An 18,397-nucleotide genomic window follows, 5' to 3' on the forward strand; every position below is an offset into this window, starting at 1 on the left:
GAGACAGACATAAAAATGTTAAATACAAAATAAAAATGCAATTATGAGCTGCCCTAAGTGGTATAGAGGAAAACAACCATGAAACATGAAAGAATAAAGGAGGAGATCAGATCAGAGAGTCGGGGAATGCCTGTGAGTGTCAGAGAAAGAGTCAACTGTCTGCTTTCATGACTTCAGGGCATGCAGCTCCATAGCCTGGTCTGATGACATATTTCTTTCTCTCCCAAGTCAGAAAAGTCTTCCAAATGTCTAATCTCAAACAATTAAAGTGGGTTGCCTCATGTCCCGTCCTCCGTCAGAAAAGAACAGCTGGTCGCAATCACTCAAATTTATAATAATCATATGTACATATTTGAAGTTCATTTCCTAGTCTTCCCAACACTAAATAAATCCAGTGTCCAGAACTGCACAGCATTTTGAACAAGAGATGGCCTTATGGAACATAAAAGTCAATCATTATACTTTACAAATGAGTCACCCTAAGCTCAGAGAAGGTATGTAATTTTACCAAAGCGACACATCAGGACAAGAATGCAGCTGAATGATCTTCCCAACACACCTTTGAGATCATGACAAGACCCTCATTCATTGTAATCTTATTAGTAGTTCCCAAGCCAAGCTGAGCTCCGACTGGGCTTTGGTGCACTTGTATACCTGAAGAGGGTTTGGTACCCAGAAGCCTTCACAATGCAGCAGCTGTTATTGCTATGTGTCATTTAATTCCCACCACACCCAAGAGGCACAGTCATTATCCCATTTTACAGATGAGGACAGTGCAGCTTGGGATGCCTATAACTTGCTTAATATCACACAACTGGTAAGGGGCAAAATCTGCCCTTCAGTTCTATCTGCCTGCAGAAGCCACCACTTCATTGGGCCGAAGGTCTCCACCTGACTGTCTCTGGTCCACCCTTGAAAGGTCTTTTTCCAGTTTGTGCATTTCCAGTGCGCGATTCAACTCTCTGCACAGTTTTTGCATTTCAAGATAAAAGGCTCATCTCTGATGAGCTGAGGGTAGTTTGCAGCAGGGTGCTGGGCTCCACTCTGGATGAACATCCTTGTATGGTACTCCCCTCCCACGGCACTCTTGACACTATACAGGATTTTCCATCAGCTGTGAACTTCCTCCTCCTGCTCCTTCTTCCACCCCTGCTGAAAATACCTCTATCCTGCTTTGCCATATTTCAGACTATTCTCTTAGTCCCTCCTCCCCGGAACCAGACTTTACCAGATACTAAACCAGAACCAAGCACAGTGTTAGAATCCGGAGGGAAAATAGATCCCATGATAGGAAAACTTCAGTGGGTTCTCCTGCCTGCAAAGAGCTCAGGGGGGTCTCCGATGGCAGGCAGAGACCAGTCCCTTAAGGAGGAAAAGTGAAGCACAGAAAGACAGAGAGCCTTTCCCAGGATCACCGTGAAACACAGTGACAGCATTCTTCCTTGATCACCACAATATTTAACTGGTTCATAGAGGTTCTGCTTTCAGACAGCCCTGGAGTCAGACCCTAACCTTGCCATTTATTAGTAGGGGAGCTGTGGGCTAGTCACTTCACCTAAGCCTCCATTTCCTTACGCAAATGGGGGTGACCACAGTGTCTACTTCACAGTGTTGGTGTGAGAATCAGAGTGATGCAGCCTGAAGAAACTCCAAAGGGACCCACCAAAAAAACCCTATGAGACCCGGGGAGGAAAATGAGGCTTATCAACTTTTATTTGTTTTATTCTATTCAAATCTTGGATTCAAAATCAGATCATTCATGCAAAGAACCTGGGACATTGGAAGTGCCCTACAAATACTGGATGTTATTGTTACGAAAGTTTAAAATATTCTGATTTTTTAAAATTAATTTATTGATTCTAAGCATTCTGAAAATCATTCTGATTTTCATGGCCTAGCTACACTGTCCCGAAGACATATAATGCAAGCCACGTGAATGTTTTAAACTTTCCAGTAGCCACATTTTAAAAAGCAAAGAGAAGCAGGTACAATTTATTTTATGTTTTCTCAAACCCCAATATTTCCAAAGCATAACCATTCCAACATGAAATTTATATAAGAAAACCATTGATGTGATAGTTGATTCATTCTCATCAAGACTTCTAAATCTGGGCTGGGGTTGTGGCTCAGTGGTAGAGCACTTGCCTAGAATGTGTGAGACACTGGGTTTGATTCTCAGCACCACATAAAAATGAATGAATAAAATAAAGGTGTTGTGTTCATCTACAATTAAAAAAAAATTAAAAAAAAAAAAAAGCCAAATTTGTAGCTCAGTGGTAAATTACGCGCTTAGTGTTCTAGAGGCCCTGAGATCTGTGGGCCCAGCACCAAAAAAGAAGGGAGTAGGGCAAAATATTATAGAAAAAAATAAAGGATTCTACATCTGGCATGTAGTTTATTTACACTTATGTCACATCTCAATTCAGACTAGCCACATTTCAAGAGTTCCATGGCTACATATAGCTAGTGGCTGCTGCATTGAACAATACAGGTGTATAACATTAAAAGAAATGTTTATTGTGATTTTGCTTCTGAGAAATGGAAGGAATTTAAACGTGGTTCTTTATGTTGCCTACTTAATACCCGACGGAGTGCCACTCCATGAGCAGTGTTCTAGATGTCCTCTGGCAAACCCTGGTTGCAAAGCACCATGGGTAAGGCTTGGAAGGTCAGAATGAAAGAGTAACCACCCTTTCCAAAAACCCAGCAGAGGGTCCATTCTCTACCTCCTGACCATAGGGGGTCCCAGAGTGAGGGGGGATAAGAGGGAACAGATCCCAGTTCTTGCACAGTGTACATCCTAGACACTCTCCTTAGGGATGTCACCGACTCGATTTTATTCCAATATAGCTCATCGGGATATATATGGTTCTTAATAGGATTTAGTAATTCTTTAAAAATACACTCATTTTGCACTTCACACAAATTTGGAGTCCACATAACCTGACAGAAGCCATGACATATTACACGTTAAAAAAAAAAAATGGTCCAAAACACACACACACACACACACACACACACACACACACACACACACATAATTCATCTTTAAATTAGCCTGATTTTATACACATGGATATAAACCTACGGATCGTTACTTTCTCCAGAGCGGCAGCAGCTGTCACCCAAGCCAGCCGCCTCCCTAGGCCCCCTTAAGCAGCTCTGCCTCCACTTCTAATTGGGAACAGAGATACTCCTTGGGTGAGTTCCAGCACGATCCATCACACCAGCGACAGCTTCTGTGCAAACCGAAGCAAATCGGTCTCCAAACAAGAAAAAACCTCTTAGACAAACAAGGATTGAAGCATAGAAAGTCTTCTTTAAAAAAAAAAATGGCACAAATTTAAAAAAAAAAAAAATTAAAATTTTTTTCCAGTGAAGAGCAATGGCTTCTCCCCAGGCTCCGGACGGGGCAGCCATCCTCTAGGGTACAGATCAAAGCCACAAGCTTTTGACACAGGTGCCCCAAGTCTGCCACCCAATGCACTGAAAGAAAAGCTTCCACTGGGCTGTTGGAGCCACCAAGCTCATTAACAGGATGCGGACGAGATGAGTCTGAAAGTGTAACAGGGGAGCAGAGTGAGTAATTAAATCCCAGGTCATTTAAAAATGCAAACGCCGTGGATGTCACAGGCTCACAGAGCCTCTGACTCCTACTCTTTCATTATTAGGCTCAGATGGAGGACTGGGAACCTGCAAGTCATATATGGATTATAATAAAATATGCCATATAAAAGAGATTAAGACTGTTCTTCTTTGGGGAAATATACAAAGAGAGGAGGTGTCTGTTAGCTGTCGAGTTTGCAAGAGATACCATCTTTCGGGAGGCTGGGTTCTGCCAACAGCAGCCTGCCCCAAGGGAAATTGTGGTGAAACACCCCGACAGGGCGCATCCATCCGTCCATCCATCACGGGCTCCCTCTGACGCAGGGTCCTGGAGATAGAGTTATGGTCCAAATGGGAGGGAGCGACCCGGCACACAATGGAAAGAATCCTCCTGCGACATCGTAAGTGCTCAGATTTTTTTTTTTTAAACCTGCCTCTAGTTTTTCTTTAAAAATACAAATGTGCAGTTTTCTCTTCTGGGTGCTTATTATTTTGAGGAGATAAGCTCATCATATGTCCTTGGATTTATACATCAACTTACACCGAGGAGCAAGGAGCTTAAGAATCATGATTTCATTTATCCCCATCAGACTCTCAGACTCATGGAGGGAGAAGGGAGGGGGACTGTTATCTCTCACCCCACCGGGGAAAAGAATGGGGGGGACCAGAGACCTGATTTCCTCCATGGTGGCAGGCCCAGGAATCCCGTCTGTTCGTTCCCTAGGGGAGCTGTTTTCTTGGCTACATTGACTCCCTGATTTTTTTTTTGACTCATAAAACTCAAAATAGATGAGGTTCATATTGAAGACCCATCACCCAGTAGGCCCTGGGTAACACTTGTTTGAGAATTCCCAGATATTCACACAACAGGAGGGCGATCATTCCCTCACATGGCCCGTGCTGTGCCTGCCCACTCCCCACTAAGTAGCCAAGCAAGGGTGGGTTCCAGAATCCAAACTCAGAACCACAGATAGTCAGTTCCCCAGCCCCAAGACACAGAAAACCCCCCATTTTGCCAAAAAAAAAAAAGTCACCACAGGGCTGACCCGCAGACCAAGTAAACCTAGAACAGTGGGATAGAGAGATCAGGGAAGGACAGTGGGAATGGACCAAAGGAATAAAATATTTACAGAGGCAGGTGGGAAGGGGGTGTTGGTGGAGGGTACAAAGTTTCAGTTGGGGTGAATACATTCTGGAGATCTACTGTACAGCGGGGTGACTGCAATTATTAACAAGGTACTGGATGCCTGAAAATTGCTGAGAGAGTAGATCTTAAATGTTTTCACCGCACACACAAAAAATGATAAGTATCTGAGGTGATAGATATGTTCATTAGCTTCACTTAATCATTCCACCATGTACACATATGTCAAAATATCATAGTTTGTACATATGTATATATAGGGACATGTGTATGTAATGTCATATCAATTATACTTCCATAAAGCTAGAGAAAAAATGAAAATAAATAGTTCAAGGGAATATAGACAATTAGAAAGTATAAGAAGCTTCTCTGGGGCGAAATCTCAGCTCTTCTACCCTAAACCACACATTTGGCCTTCACCTCCTTATCAATAAAACTGGGAGAACAAAACCCACTTCCCACTATTGTTATGAGGCCGAATGAGATAATGACTATAAAGTGTTTGGCACAAGCAGGGTGCTCAATAAATGTGAGGTCCGTCTTTTCCACCTTCTTACGCTGCTCAGCCAAACTCCTGATCTTCTGGCATTCTCAGGCCACCAGACATGGTGAGCCCAGCTTTCTCCAGATGGGCATGGCCCAGGGGACGGCAGCAACGAGGCAGAACCTGGAGCAGTTAAGGAGACAGAAGAGACAGAGCCCGAGACACAGCTGGAAGCCGGGATGCTGGCCCTGTTTCAATGCCAGGGTGGGCACAGCTCCTGAAAACCATGGCAGAACCACAGTGGAAGATGCCCTGCTTTTTTTTTTATTTCCTTAACAAATAATTATTGAGCACTTATTATGTGGTGGGCTCGGTTCTAGGCACTAGGGAAGCCGCGGTGAACAAAAGAGAAACCTGTGCCCTCGGTGCCCTCCTAGAACTTACAATCTAGCTCATCAGAAATAACCCATGCAGCAAATAAACAAGTAAAACCTACAGTCTGAATATTTGGTATTCAGTGCTTTGGAGAAAAAAAAAAAAACAGCATAGAGGCAGGGAATCGGAATATGGGGGTGACAAGAGGGTGGCTACATTTTTTTTTAATGTGGCCAGGAAAGCACAAACCTGGAAAAGGAGGAAGAGGGGACCTCTGTGATATCCAAGCAAGGACATTCCAGGCAAGGAGCCATCCTTACAAGAGCCCTGAAGCTGGCCAGCTTGCCCTGGAGCACACTGAGCCGGGAACTGACCAGAGGTCGGCTCAGAGAGTTACAGGGACGGCGCAGCACTGAAGGCAGCTGGAGAAAGCCGGCTTCCATCCTGAATGCAATGGCAAGCCACCGGAGCCAAGAGTGGCCTGATGATGCCTACAGAGCAACAGGAGCACTCTGAAGGAGGGTGAGGGCAGAAACAGGAGGACCAGGTAGAAGTTATTGCAATATGTATGGAGCTCCACAAATGAACCAGGAGCTTGGGAGGGAACTGTGCACAACACATACAGAACTGTGTCCTTGTGGCATCCTCATTATCAGATACACAGTGCTGCGGTGTGCACTGGGGGGAGCAGTCCTCTGGTCCCTGAGCAGGGGGCTTCCACCCCAGGGATTCAGGGTAGATACCAGGTGTCAAGACCAAGGGTCCGATGTTAAGGGGGCCAAGGCATGTAGCTATACCAGAGCACATCCATGCAGGACTTGTTCTCCTAGAACCAGCCTACAGCAAGCACAGGAGAAAAGACACCAGGCCAGGGGCCTGGCCTCACATACCACAGGATAGCAGGTGTAGTAAAAGCACAGAGGAAGTCTTCCAGGTTCATCTGGGTGCCTGGGCAACGGATGCTGGAGGGCTGAGTCCTGAGACCCAAGGGACATGTCATGCAAACCATGGTTGTGGCAAAGGCAGGCCCCACAGCCAGGTCTCAGGTCTTCCCTCCTTAGTGTATAAGATGCTAGACTAGGGGCTTTCAAAAGAGTCTTAAAGCAGAATCTGTTCCATTCTGGGCCAGATAGCACACACTTTTTCCACGGGGCAGCCAGCTGTCTGTAGTACACTCCATGCTGATACGAGGACTGGAGCAGCCTTTGCTGAGACTCCCGAGACCTACCATGCCGTGCAATGTGGAGGTGGCATCCTGGTGCCTTCTCACACAAGTCCCCCATCCTCCATCCCATATGGCCCTTAGAATAATCCCCTGAAACAACCATGATCCACATTTTACAGATGAAGAATCAAGTCTGGAGCCCTTAGGATATTGCCCCAAATCACAGGTGGAAGGGTCTGGACTTGACCCCAGGCCTTTGTGATCCCTGTTCGGCGCCTTTTCTCCTGTAGAGGGCAGCTGTTTGGCACAGGGAAGGCCTCTGCAGCCAAAGACAAGCAAGAGGGCCGAACTCAGGCCCCATGGGCCAGGCCGGGAACTGGATGGGAAGCCTGGCTCCTATTCGAGGCTTCTCCTCTCTAGCTCAAGTCTCCCTCATCTGCAAAACAGGAATGATGTGAGCTGAGTTGCATCTCTAAGCTTGAGATCAAACACATTTCTTTCCTTCATCCCTTTAATAATAATCTTTACTGTCCATCTACCATGTGCCAAGCCTCATGCCAGGTGCTAGAAACGCTGATGAGAAGAAGCTCTGGAAGCCTGTACCGTCAGCTAGGAGGGACACAGGGGAAGGCCGAGGGCACAACTGAGTGAATCCTCAGGCTCACAACGCCTGCTCTAAACATGGCTATGCCAGGCCTGACCGCAGAATGCAGCTGCGGAAACTGCAGCAGCCCAAGCTCCCAGAGCCCTATAGGCCGCCAGCAGTGCCAAGGACACCGGGACTCAGCCACCCAGCCCTAGCTCCTTCCCTGAGACTCCAGGAGACCAAAGAAGAGGCCCCTGGAGCACAGACCTTTGTGGCATGAAGCCTGACGGAAGGGGCCTGCGCACTCTCCCTGGCTCTCGGGCTCCAGGATGGATGGCTGCAGGCTCTGACACTGCAGGAAAGAGATAAATGACTGGTCATTTCCCCCTGATGCACTTGAAGGCATCCATTCTCCCAGCTGTACCAAGCTCAGGCAATCCACCCCCCAGCCCCCGCACAGAGACAGATAAGCACTGACAGACGCGGGTGGGAGCCAGAGCGTCCTTCCCCCTCGGAAGGACACAGCCAGACTCCTCTGCAGGCCCGCAGAAGGTCACGCTGTCCACCGGCTCACACCTGGCTCGAGGCTCCGCGGGTCCCTGCCTTTGCCTCCCCCGTCGTGCCCACCCCCGCCCGGCTCATCCATCTGAGCAGCGCATGGCAGAGGGGGAGGGCTGGGGGGCACGAGAGCCCGCTGACAGCCTCATCAATCTCCGGCTACATGCTTGGCACATCGGCGTTCCTTAAGTTGTTCCCGGACGGGAGGGTGTCGGAGGAGCCTGGGGGACTGTCTTGGGGAGAAGAGAAATCGCACCGAACATCAGAGAGCAAATGGTGGAAGAAGCCTGGAGACTATTAAAATGTGGGCCATGTACAAAAGCAGTGGGGAACTAATTAAGATGCAGGATTTTCAAAAGCTGGGGAAGTTGGCCGCGGCCTGCTCCCATCTGTAGAGTTCTGGCAGTTCCGCAGCAGGGCCAGCACCCTAGGCGGCCAGGCAGGCAGAACTCAGGCCCCTTTGCCTGGGCGGCCCCCTGGCCGGACACCCCGCCCTCTCATCAGACACCCCTCAGAGGCTCCCTTATGGCTGACTTATGGTCCTCTCTGCCCTGGGACATCACAACCTATGGTCTCCTGCAGGGGCCCTGCCCTCCTGTCATTTTCCCCAACAAGGAATCAGGGGTTATCCTGGTCATTCATCCCCAGTCATTGAGGGACTGCCAAAACGGGGGGAAAGAAGCAAGAGAAAGAACCAGAACCCTATTCCCAAGTGCCTTCTCTCCCATCCCTTGGACTTCATTAAGTAGGACCACGGCAGTAGGGACTGACAAGACCTTGATACCCAGGGAGCAGGACTATCTGCCGACTATCTGCCACCCAGCCCTTGCAGTCTGATAGCTTTGATATGATAGCACCAGGACTGGCGTCTATGTTTGGGGCTTGGAGCAAACGGTGCCAGTTCTGACTGGCTCCCCTTAGGGTTCTTTCCTTGGCTTCACCATTGACACCCCTGGGAAATTAACTTCCTACTCTGCACACAGTTTCCAAACCTCTAAAACGAAGACAATATCTGCCTGAGACCACAGGGACCAAAGGTCTGGGGTTGAAAGATGCTAAATTGATCTAAGCAGATTATCTGAGCATTTAATCCAAAGGGACATAAGCAAAAGTTTGTTCCCAGACTTTTTCTTTGCTTCATTCCAAAAAAAAAAAAGCAAGCGTAAAAGCCCCCTTTTTTTTAATTAGCTGGCTTTTGCCCAACATCTCCTTGTTTCAGGGCCTTCTCGTGGATATTTACTATCACCTTTCTCCCCTGCCAGCTTGGCTCCCCTTCTCAAGGACAGAACTTGATTCTCGGGGAGGTGTCCCCAGGGTGGCCCCCTCACTGGCCCCAGGCCCCTGCTCCAGTCCTCACATTGTAGGGATTATGATATCTGCACTGTGAAACACCTTGCGTCGCCTCTGCGGCCAAGTGCAAGCTGCAGCGAACACTGAACTCAATTGTTAGTCAGCCGAGAGAAATAATGTTGTATGTGTTGTCCTTCAGACGCCCAGGCAAGTAGGAGGTTGTGAGATGTTTATTCAAGACTGATTGGAGGGGTGATGTTTGGCGTGAGAAACACATAGGTCCAGGGACACTGGGAATGCTTTCAGACTCCTAAGAGCGCTCCCCAGCTCCCAGCCCTTTCCCACCCCACGCGTACACATTTTTCTTTCCAGCAGGTAGTAAAGAAACAGAGGAGAAATGGAGTATTCACAGTGAGGGAGAAGGGTTGGGGACAGCAGGACTGGGGAGTCCCTCCATCAGGGTATAATTTAGCCCAGGAACCAAAGACTTAATGCCAACCCAGATCCACCTCTGCTCTCTCCATCCTGGATTGCTCTGTGCTCCAGGTGCTAAACCAGAAATGAGGGTTCTACAGCTCTGTCCAGTGTCCCGCAAAACCCCTCCTCTCTTTGCCCTGACCTGGTTTCCTGACACAGCACTGCTGACCCAGGGCCAGGGATAATTCTAACCCGTGCCACACCCTGGCCTTTGTTGGTGGAAGCTGTCCATTACTACCGGACTCAAGCAGGGATGAAAAGGAAGACAGGAAGGACAAGTTGTGTGTTGGTGTGATACACTGCTGTGGCATCTCCTCCCTACCACAGAAGACCTGATCTGCAGGACACTCACACCTTGAGGCCACTTGGCTCCAGATGGTGTCACTCAGTCTCCCACAGGCCAGGGGACCCCTTTGCCCTCTTCCCAGGGAGATGAGGACATCTCTGGGTAGTACTGATGGTGGACACAGAGGGCCTTCACAAGTCCTAGAACGTGTCAAAGGGAGTTCAGGGGAGCCCTTCCCAGGATTCTGGGAGGGAAGGGAGAAGAAAGGTGGGTGTCATAAGGGGCTGGGTAGTGGAGGCTGCCAGGTGTGGGTGGGCAGGTGGGGGTTTTGTTTGGCTTTCTTCCAACATGAACTCAGTTGTCTAATTTCCATGAATTTTAAAGATTCATCCCAGGATAGACAAATTGATTATTGATTTTCTGCAAGTTTTATCCAAAGAGAACTATATATAATGTTGTACAATATGCTGTTTTTCCCCCACTTAGCAATATATCTTAGACATCTTTTCATTTTTTTTTCTATTCACTCTTTTAAAAGACAAAAGAGTAATTTATTTTATGATGTTCTATGTATTTAACTTGTTCCCCATGGATGAACCTTCTTGTAGTTTTCATTCTTTGTTGTTACTATAAACAATGCCACAATGTATAAATGTGTTTGTTTATATTTTAGATGTATGTATTTAAACTGTATTAAGCTATGTTTAACTATAAAGACAGGCACAGTGGCACAAGTCTGTAATCCCAGCAGCTGGGGAGACCGAGGAAGGAGGATCGTGAGTTCAAAGCCAGCCTCAGCAAAAGTGAGGCACTGAGCAACCCAGTGAGACCCTATTTAAAAAAAAAAAAAATTACAAAACATGGCTGGGGATGTGGTTCAGTGGCCCCTGAGTTCAACCCTGGGTACCCCACCAAAACAAAGGGCTGGGGATGTGGCTCAGTGGTCAAGTGCCCCTGAGTTCAATCCTGGGTACCTCCCCAAAATTATAGATCATATATACATGATAAATTTCCAGTAGAATTTCCAGGTCAAAGGGCATGTGCTTTTTCAACACTGATCGGTGCTATTCAGTGTCCCTCAAAAACTTCCTGCCCATTTCATTGCCATGGTAAAAGGGAACACACCCCTACGCTTTCCTTCCCCGTGTCCCTCATGGCTCCTCTATCCCCATGAGGAAGTTCCGCCTCAGCCTCTTGACTGACTGCCCCCACCTAGTAGAAACTCGCAGCAATTTCTCCAGGGACTGTGCAGTGACTCTACCCTGAGTCACACTCAACAGTATCAACCAAAAAAAAAAAAAAAAAACTGAGCCTTCCTTGAGTCCAAATCAAATGGAATAAAAATAAGAGACAGTCATTTAAAAATACCATCCAAGTCAGCCCCGCGCTTAGGAAGGACATAACCCAAAAAAGGGAGGAGGTTCCCTCAGGTGGAAGCTGCATTTTAGGGATAACAAAGGCAGAGCTGCTGAAAAATGTGCAGGTGGCACCCACCCGCATGGGGCCACTGCCAAGGACACAGCAGAGGGGCCCAGCACCAGCCTGCGTGCTCCACAACTCAGCAGAAGGGCCTCACTGACAAGTGTCCACCCAGAGGGGGCGCCACCTTCCGATTTGCACAAAGCTGTCATATGGACAAGCTGGGGCTATGGACGAAGTTGTTTTCCTGAAACTTTGGCTAGTGTGAAGAATCCTAAAGCAAACCTGTCGCCTCTGGGAAGGGAATGGTATGCTTCTCTGGTCACGCTGTTTCACATTCCCTAGATGGGCCCTGGCTGCTTCTAAGTACTGTGTCGTGCCTCCTTGTCACAGGGCCCAGGGCATCTTTGTTCACCCGCCATGGCAGGATGGTGTGGAGGTTCCATGCTGAGTGCTAGGCCTGGACCCAGAGGTGCAGATTCTGAACAGGATGGAGAAATGACAGGCATTCTGCTGTTGGGTTTTGTTTTTAGTAGGCTTAGTGGTCGGCCTGATTACCCAAAGAGAAGTTCTTCTGAGAAGGGGCCCCGTCATATGAAAAGTTACTTATCCTAGCCGTGGGCTATTGGTGTACTGTGTATTGTGTACCTGGGTGTTGGTGAGGAGGATAAGCTAGCCTGGGGGCTCAGCTCTTCCCATCTGGGAATATGGCCAAGGGTCCATCTTCAGGGACTGGTGCTTGTCTCTTCTGGGGCAGAGCCACCTGCAACCTGAGACAGTCAGCTGAGTGAGCCTGGGGAGCACAGGCCAAGTGAGCATTTCAAATGATCACAGATACAGCCACTGTGTGCTAGAGGGGACATGGCGGTAGAAAACCACCAGCCCTGGGCTTCCCGCTTTTCTCTGCCCTTGCATGTCACGGCAGGCCCAAGGTTGGGGCAAGTCCACAGCCGGCTCTGAAGGCAGCTGCTCTCCGTTCAGCCACAGGCAAGGTGCAAACCCTGGGAGGCAAGATGCCTTAAGTAAACCTCTGTGGCAGAAGGACCAAATGCTCAGAAAATAGCTTCTTGCCTCCCAAGCAGTGGAGTGCTCATTGTCAGATGCATGAGCCACATGGTAAACTCTCCCTGGCTCTGTCCACAGCCCCATTTCTCTCACCTATCAAATGGGTTTATAACACTGTATCCCTTCCTGTCCTCTTTGGTCCCCATAGCCACAGTAGAGTCAACTAAATGACATGGATGGAAATCGGCTTTATAAGGGCTTTGTCAACTGGTGTGCTGTTGAGAGACTGCTTCTGAGGACGAGGATGATTTATTCAGTGTCCTATCCCCTGGGAATGGGGATTGGTGGGGCAGACATAAACCCACGGAAGGGGACAGACACAAAGCTGTGGAAAGGGACCGCCTTTCTGTTGGCTACGGTCGCGTTGAGTCTGAGGCTGCTAGTGGCCTCTTTTCCTGCCCCAGGAGGAGGACAGGGCCTGAAGCCAGCTGAACCCTGGGGTTGACTGTTACTGGACCTTCTTTTGCTTAGGCTTAGTTGGAGTTGAGCTTCCAGCATTTATGACTGAAGGAATTCCAACGATCTCTTGCTGCATTTTAATAATTAATTAATATGTTGATTTTATAATCATAAAACAGTTATTAAGGGAAAAGTCCTTGTTAAAGTTTTTTTTTAATTATTTTTTTTAAGTTAGTATCCAAATCAGCAGCATGAAGAAGCAGAAAACCATTTAAAGAGAACTTCAAACAACCTGGATTCTCTGCTGGATCCACAGGACTTTGAGTGACTTTGAACAAGTTTCTTAATCTATCTGGACCTCAATAAAATAAGAACTTGGAGTTAATAGTATCTAAGGTACACCACAGTGTTAAATTCTTTGATTGTATGAAAGAAGATCCAATTTATCTGATAGAAAGATAAAGTGTAAATATTGAGAATCAAGACTAATAATTTTAAATTAGTTAAAATTATTATCATGTATTTTTAATAAAATTATTTAAATTAGCAAATTACAAGGATATTTTCATATACATTCAAAACATTCATTGAATCGATAAATTGGAAAAGTTAGAAACACAATTGGGAATAGCCTGTTTAAATAAATTGTGGTATATTCATCAATAGAATATTATGTAATCATTAAAAAATGAAACTTTTTTGTACGTTGAGATATATCGAGCACTTATTTAAGTGGAAATGGCAAAATCCAAGGTGGTTATGCTCTGTAAAAGGAGGAGAAAATCACATCAATGCAGTTCCTGAGCATAGATAGACCCTCTCTTCAAGGAAATTCTGGTGCCACTGATTGTCTCTGGAGAGACTTGCTCTTGATTTCCACCATATAACATACCCTTTTATCTTTTTTTTTTTTTTTTTTTCTTTGATGGTACTAGGGATTGAACCTAGGGGCGCTTAACCATTGAAACACATTCCCAGCCCTTTTTTATATTTTATTTAGAGACAGGTCTCACTTAGTTGCTTAGGGCCTTGCTAAGTTGCTGAGGCTGGATTTGAACTTATGATCCTCCTGTCTCAGTCTCCCCAGCCACTGGGATCACAGGCGTGTGCTACCAAGCCTGGCCTCCTTTTACCTTTTGAATGTCAAAACATGTGACTGTATTACCCACTCAAAATCAAACAAAAAATTTCTAATTGAAAAGAATTGCATATGACTTGTTTGACCCACGGTGAGCTGAAAGACTACCTAGGAAAATCAGGTCCTGCTGAGCCTGTTCTACAGATAGAGAAATATACCAGAAGGTTTACTCACTCAAACAAAGAGACACATCCAACGAGTGGCAGATACCTAAATAATACTTCATAGTTGTCTCAGCCAAACCATCTATGAAAGGGGTAGAATTAAATTGGTCCAGGTAAGGATTAAACCAGGGGTTTCTTTACCATTCTTCCATCACACCGCACAAGATCAGGACCAATGGAGCTATGGCAAGGAAGGAGTGAGCCCTTGCCTCCAAAAGGAACTGTTTATATCAACAATTATTTATGCCTAGTAAAGCAACATGGACTCATACACCACTGGCTTATGGTCCATCTACCTATAAGTCTTTGACACAGTTTCTCAGACATCGGTGTCCATTCAGGAGATGCAAATTCTGCTCCGTAGATCTGAGAGGCCCAAGATTTTGTATCTGTGACAAGCTCCCAGGTTGCTGTTGCTACTGCTGCTGCTACTGATGATGATGATCAGGACCATACGTTGACCGTAGAACCTTGCTGACCAATATGGCACCCTAGCCCATGTGCCACTGAGCACTTAAAGTGTGGCTAGTTCAAAGTGAGATGTGGAGAAGTGGCAAATGCACACTAGAATTCAAACACAGTATCAAAAAAGAATGTAAAAGGGACTGGGGTTGTAGCTCAGTGGTTGAGCGCTTGCCTTGCATGTGTAAAGCACTGGGTTCGATCCTTAGCACCACATAAAAATAAATAAATAAATAAATAAATTTTAAAAATGAAATAAATAAACTAAAAAATATTTTTTAAAAAAGGATGTAAAAGATCTCATTCATCATCTTTACACTGATGACATGGTGAAATTATCAAATTTTTTTCACATGTTGGGTTAAATGTTATATATTATTAAAATCCATTTCCCCTGTTTCTTTTTCCTTTTTCTTCATGTGGCTACTAGAAAAAGCAAAATGACAACATTATATCTCTGTGGGATTATCTCTCTAGGAAACTTGAGTCTCCTACCCTGCATCAAGGGAGGGAGACACTTGGGACAGCTTCAGCCATCACCCTGTAGTATTTTCAAATGTCTGGAAATGGTGTAAGGAAGATTTGATTTGGACAGAGCACAATGAATCTCAACCACCCACCCCTCACAAATAAAACTGCTCCACAAGTGAAATCAGGATTAAAGCAAATAATCACAGCTGCCTTACCCACAGAACCAGGAGTGGAAACACACACACACCAAAAAAAAAAAAAAAAAAAAGGGGCAGGGACCTTGCAGTACAAATGCAGTGTAAGGGGTCAGTGTGGAAAGGAAAGAGTATGGTAGCTGCCAGGTGGCTGGCAATGATTTGGAGACAGCAGAAGCCATCTTGTCAACTCTGTACCACTGAACAGTGCTGTTCCCACCACCCTGAGTCACATCCCCACCCCCCACCTCCTACAACAGAGGTCCCCTTAATACCACGGACCCGGCAATCACTTGCCCTTGCTGCATGACCCAGACAGACATGGCTCTGGGGATGGCAGACGGTCTGCAGCGTCACAGGAGGTGCATCAAGATATCCCCAACTGAGTCCTCCTGCAGGCCCAAAGCAATCTCCCCTAGTGTTGATGCATGTTCTATTTTTAATGACCTGTCCCCTTCCAAGTAAAACGCCCAGGATGTTGTGTGGGTATGAGGGGACAGGATCCACGGGGCATCTCAGAAACAAGCAACTGAAATGAGGTGTCTCTACTTGAGGCCACAAGGATGGTCACCCTGGATGGGACCCCTGTGTCCATTTGCTTTATTCCTTCATTCAGCAAGAGGAAGACAAAGAAGAGGGCACAAGGCCCCAGAAGCTCAGGAGGACACTGACGTGTTTAACCCAGAGTGGGCACAGAGACAGCTCTGAGCACCACATGGGCACCTTTGCTCTCCCAGGAAACAGCTCTGTGGACCAAGGAGCCAACCAGCCTTGCCTGGGGCCCAGCCCAGATCCCCTCCACCATCACCTCTTCCCAGATGAGCCCACCTGAGCTCCAGAGGGCACTCACCAGGTTTTATTTCCAGCAGCCGCAGCTTCGGGTCCTCAGGTGGGTGCAATCGTCTCTTTTTGCGCCAGCAGCGGGCAGGGTATGTGTACAGCTGGCCTGGAGCAAGGCCTGTGGACAGAGATGATGTCAAGATTAAAGGCTTCAGGCTGTCAGGGGGGCCTTGGAAATTACCCTGACTAACCCTGTCATTTACAGTGAGAGGAAATTCAAGCCCAGAAAGGTGAAGTGATTTGTCAAGGTCACACAGCAGGTTGAAGCCAGAGCCAAGGCTGAATCAAGGTCATATGATCCAGGACCTTTGCTCCATCTGCTCCACCATGCTGTTCAGGAAGCCTAGGCCAGAAAGAGCTATCACCTCTACCAAAACCAGTTCTGCTTGCTGACCCAAGGAGAACATCAGAGGAACCTTTGCAGAGCCGGTTTCATCAAGTGCTTACAAGGCAACAGCTCTGCAGCAACTGCCGCTCTGTCCAGGTCCCGGTGAAGCAAGTGGAGTGGCAAGAGTCAGTGGGCCTCCCTTGGGAACAGCCTGGATTGAGGAGCATTTCAAAGAAACAGGATCAAAAGATCCAGAGCTACTTACTGGCTTCTCCTACCCACTGTAAAGTAATGGAAGCTCACAGGAGCCAACGGAGCCCTGGGCAACCTCCACAGGAATACACCCTGCTCGGGAGACCAGGCTCCATGGCCTGCACAGCCAGCATTCCTAGACGCCCCTGCCCACCTGCCTGGGCCTAAAGAAAGAAACAGGCAGGAGTCCATTGGGTGGACTCATGTACCATACTGTCTCCCAATGGAAATCTCCATTTATATTGATCCCTGACACCCCCAGAATCATTGTCATGCCAGAAGAGGAAGGTGCTTAAGACTGGTGATTCAGACTGCTTTTTGCAATCTAAAAAGATCACCTGGTGTCCTCCAAACAAACCAGCAAGCCAGGCAGCCTACTCCCACAAAAATCCCAGTAAGGACAGGACTTCTCTGACTTGCTCTTGTTAGAATCTCTAGACAACCAAACTGTGCCTGACACACAGAAAAAAAATCCAAGTAAGTATTTATTGAATGAATGAATGAACATGTTCCAGCTTCACCCTAAAGTCACAACTCTGTCTTCTAGAGATAAATGTGGCAGTGGCAGCAGGCAACCCCACAGGAGACTGTCTCTGCCTACAATTAGGACCTGACAGGGCTCAGAAAACATCGGGACCCCATTCCCATCTGCCATCTTCATTTTAGGGCCCTTGAAAGTTAAGAGGGGGAACTGCCTTCATTTTTGCCTTTAAAGAGAAAAATCTATGAAAGTTGCATTGTCAAATATCCATCCATTCTTTTTTTCATTTTGACCAGTCATCTTTACCCACTCATTAGATTGGCTCCAAAGCAGAGGCAACTATCTCAGTATTCAAGGAACCAAAATGCTCCATGCCTTTATGTGCAAAGGATCATTTTAACTACACAGTACTTCCCACAGGTGGCAAGACTGTGAGCAAGTTGGAGGTTTTGATCCCTCCCCATTTGATTCTTTGAAGGGGGCTCCTGTTTCAGGGGCCTCTCCACAGAGGAAGGATCCTGCAGCTCGGAGCTCCCTGAACACAAACTCATGAGCATCGGACGCAAGTCAATTGTACAGAAGACGAAACAGATCAAAGTAAGAAAGCTCTCCCTACCATTGGGGGGGGGTCCTATTGTGACCTCTCTTTGAGGCAAAGCATGATCGAACACTGAGAAATAGCTCAATGTTTCCTGACTCACTTGAGGACCGTGTCACTTCTGATCCTATCATGCCTGAATGGATGCATTGATTCTGGGTCCCTTCCAGATGTTCAGGCCATCACTAAGGTGGTGACCCACAGGACCTCAAGGAAGACCAAGTACTGACTATTCCACATCCCAGAATTGGTCATACCAATTCCCCTTTCATTTCAGATTAGTGATTCTTAACCCAGGTTGAAACCAAACTCATCTGGAGAACCTCTCAAAATGCTAATGCCCCAAATTCAAGCCAGACCTATCTAATCGGAATGTAGGTAGGCAAGGAAATTAGGAAATGATTTTTTAAAGAACTTTTTAGACTGCTCCGATGTCTGACAGGACCTCTGGATGTCTCGGCAGTATCTATCTAGTTAGCTGCCTGCATGTTTTCTCTGTTGTGCCAAGACTGGTTTAATCCCTTTCCTGTAGGCTCTCAAGGATTCTTGTATTTCCCCCAGGTATTTAATTAATTGCCAGTTTCCCTGACAGTCTCCCCTACTGGCTTTATAAGA

The 18,397-nt window shown here is 46.9% G+C and overlaps 1 protein-coding gene across 6 annotated transcripts in view; it reads right to left on the reverse strand.

Moving 5' to 3' along the window:
• Dpf3 (double PHD fingers 3) overlaps positions 1–18,397 on the reverse strand; it is a 259,655-nt gene that overhangs the window by 120,274 nt on the left and 120,984 nt on the right. For all 6 annotated transcript variants that reach the window (XR_002483520.3, XR_002483521.3, XM_005321197.4 and 3 more), the window contains exon 3: positions 16,134–16,241. Coding sequence is in view for 4 of the 6 variants with exons in the window: in XM_005321197.4 (XP_005321254.1) it covers positions 16,134–16,241 (108 nt within the window). In the remaining 2 variants the exon portion in view is untranslated. The remainder of the gene's footprint in view (positions 1–16,133; positions 16,242–18,397) is intronic.

The sequence above is a fragment of the Ictidomys tridecemlineatus genome, chromosome 5, assembly GCF_052094955.1.
Source record: "Ictidomys tridecemlineatus isolate mIctTri1 chromosome 5, mIctTri1.hap1, whole genome shotgun sequence".
NCBI lineage: Eukaryota > Metazoa > Chordata > Mammalia > Rodentia > Sciuridae > Ictidomys > Ictidomys tridecemlineatus.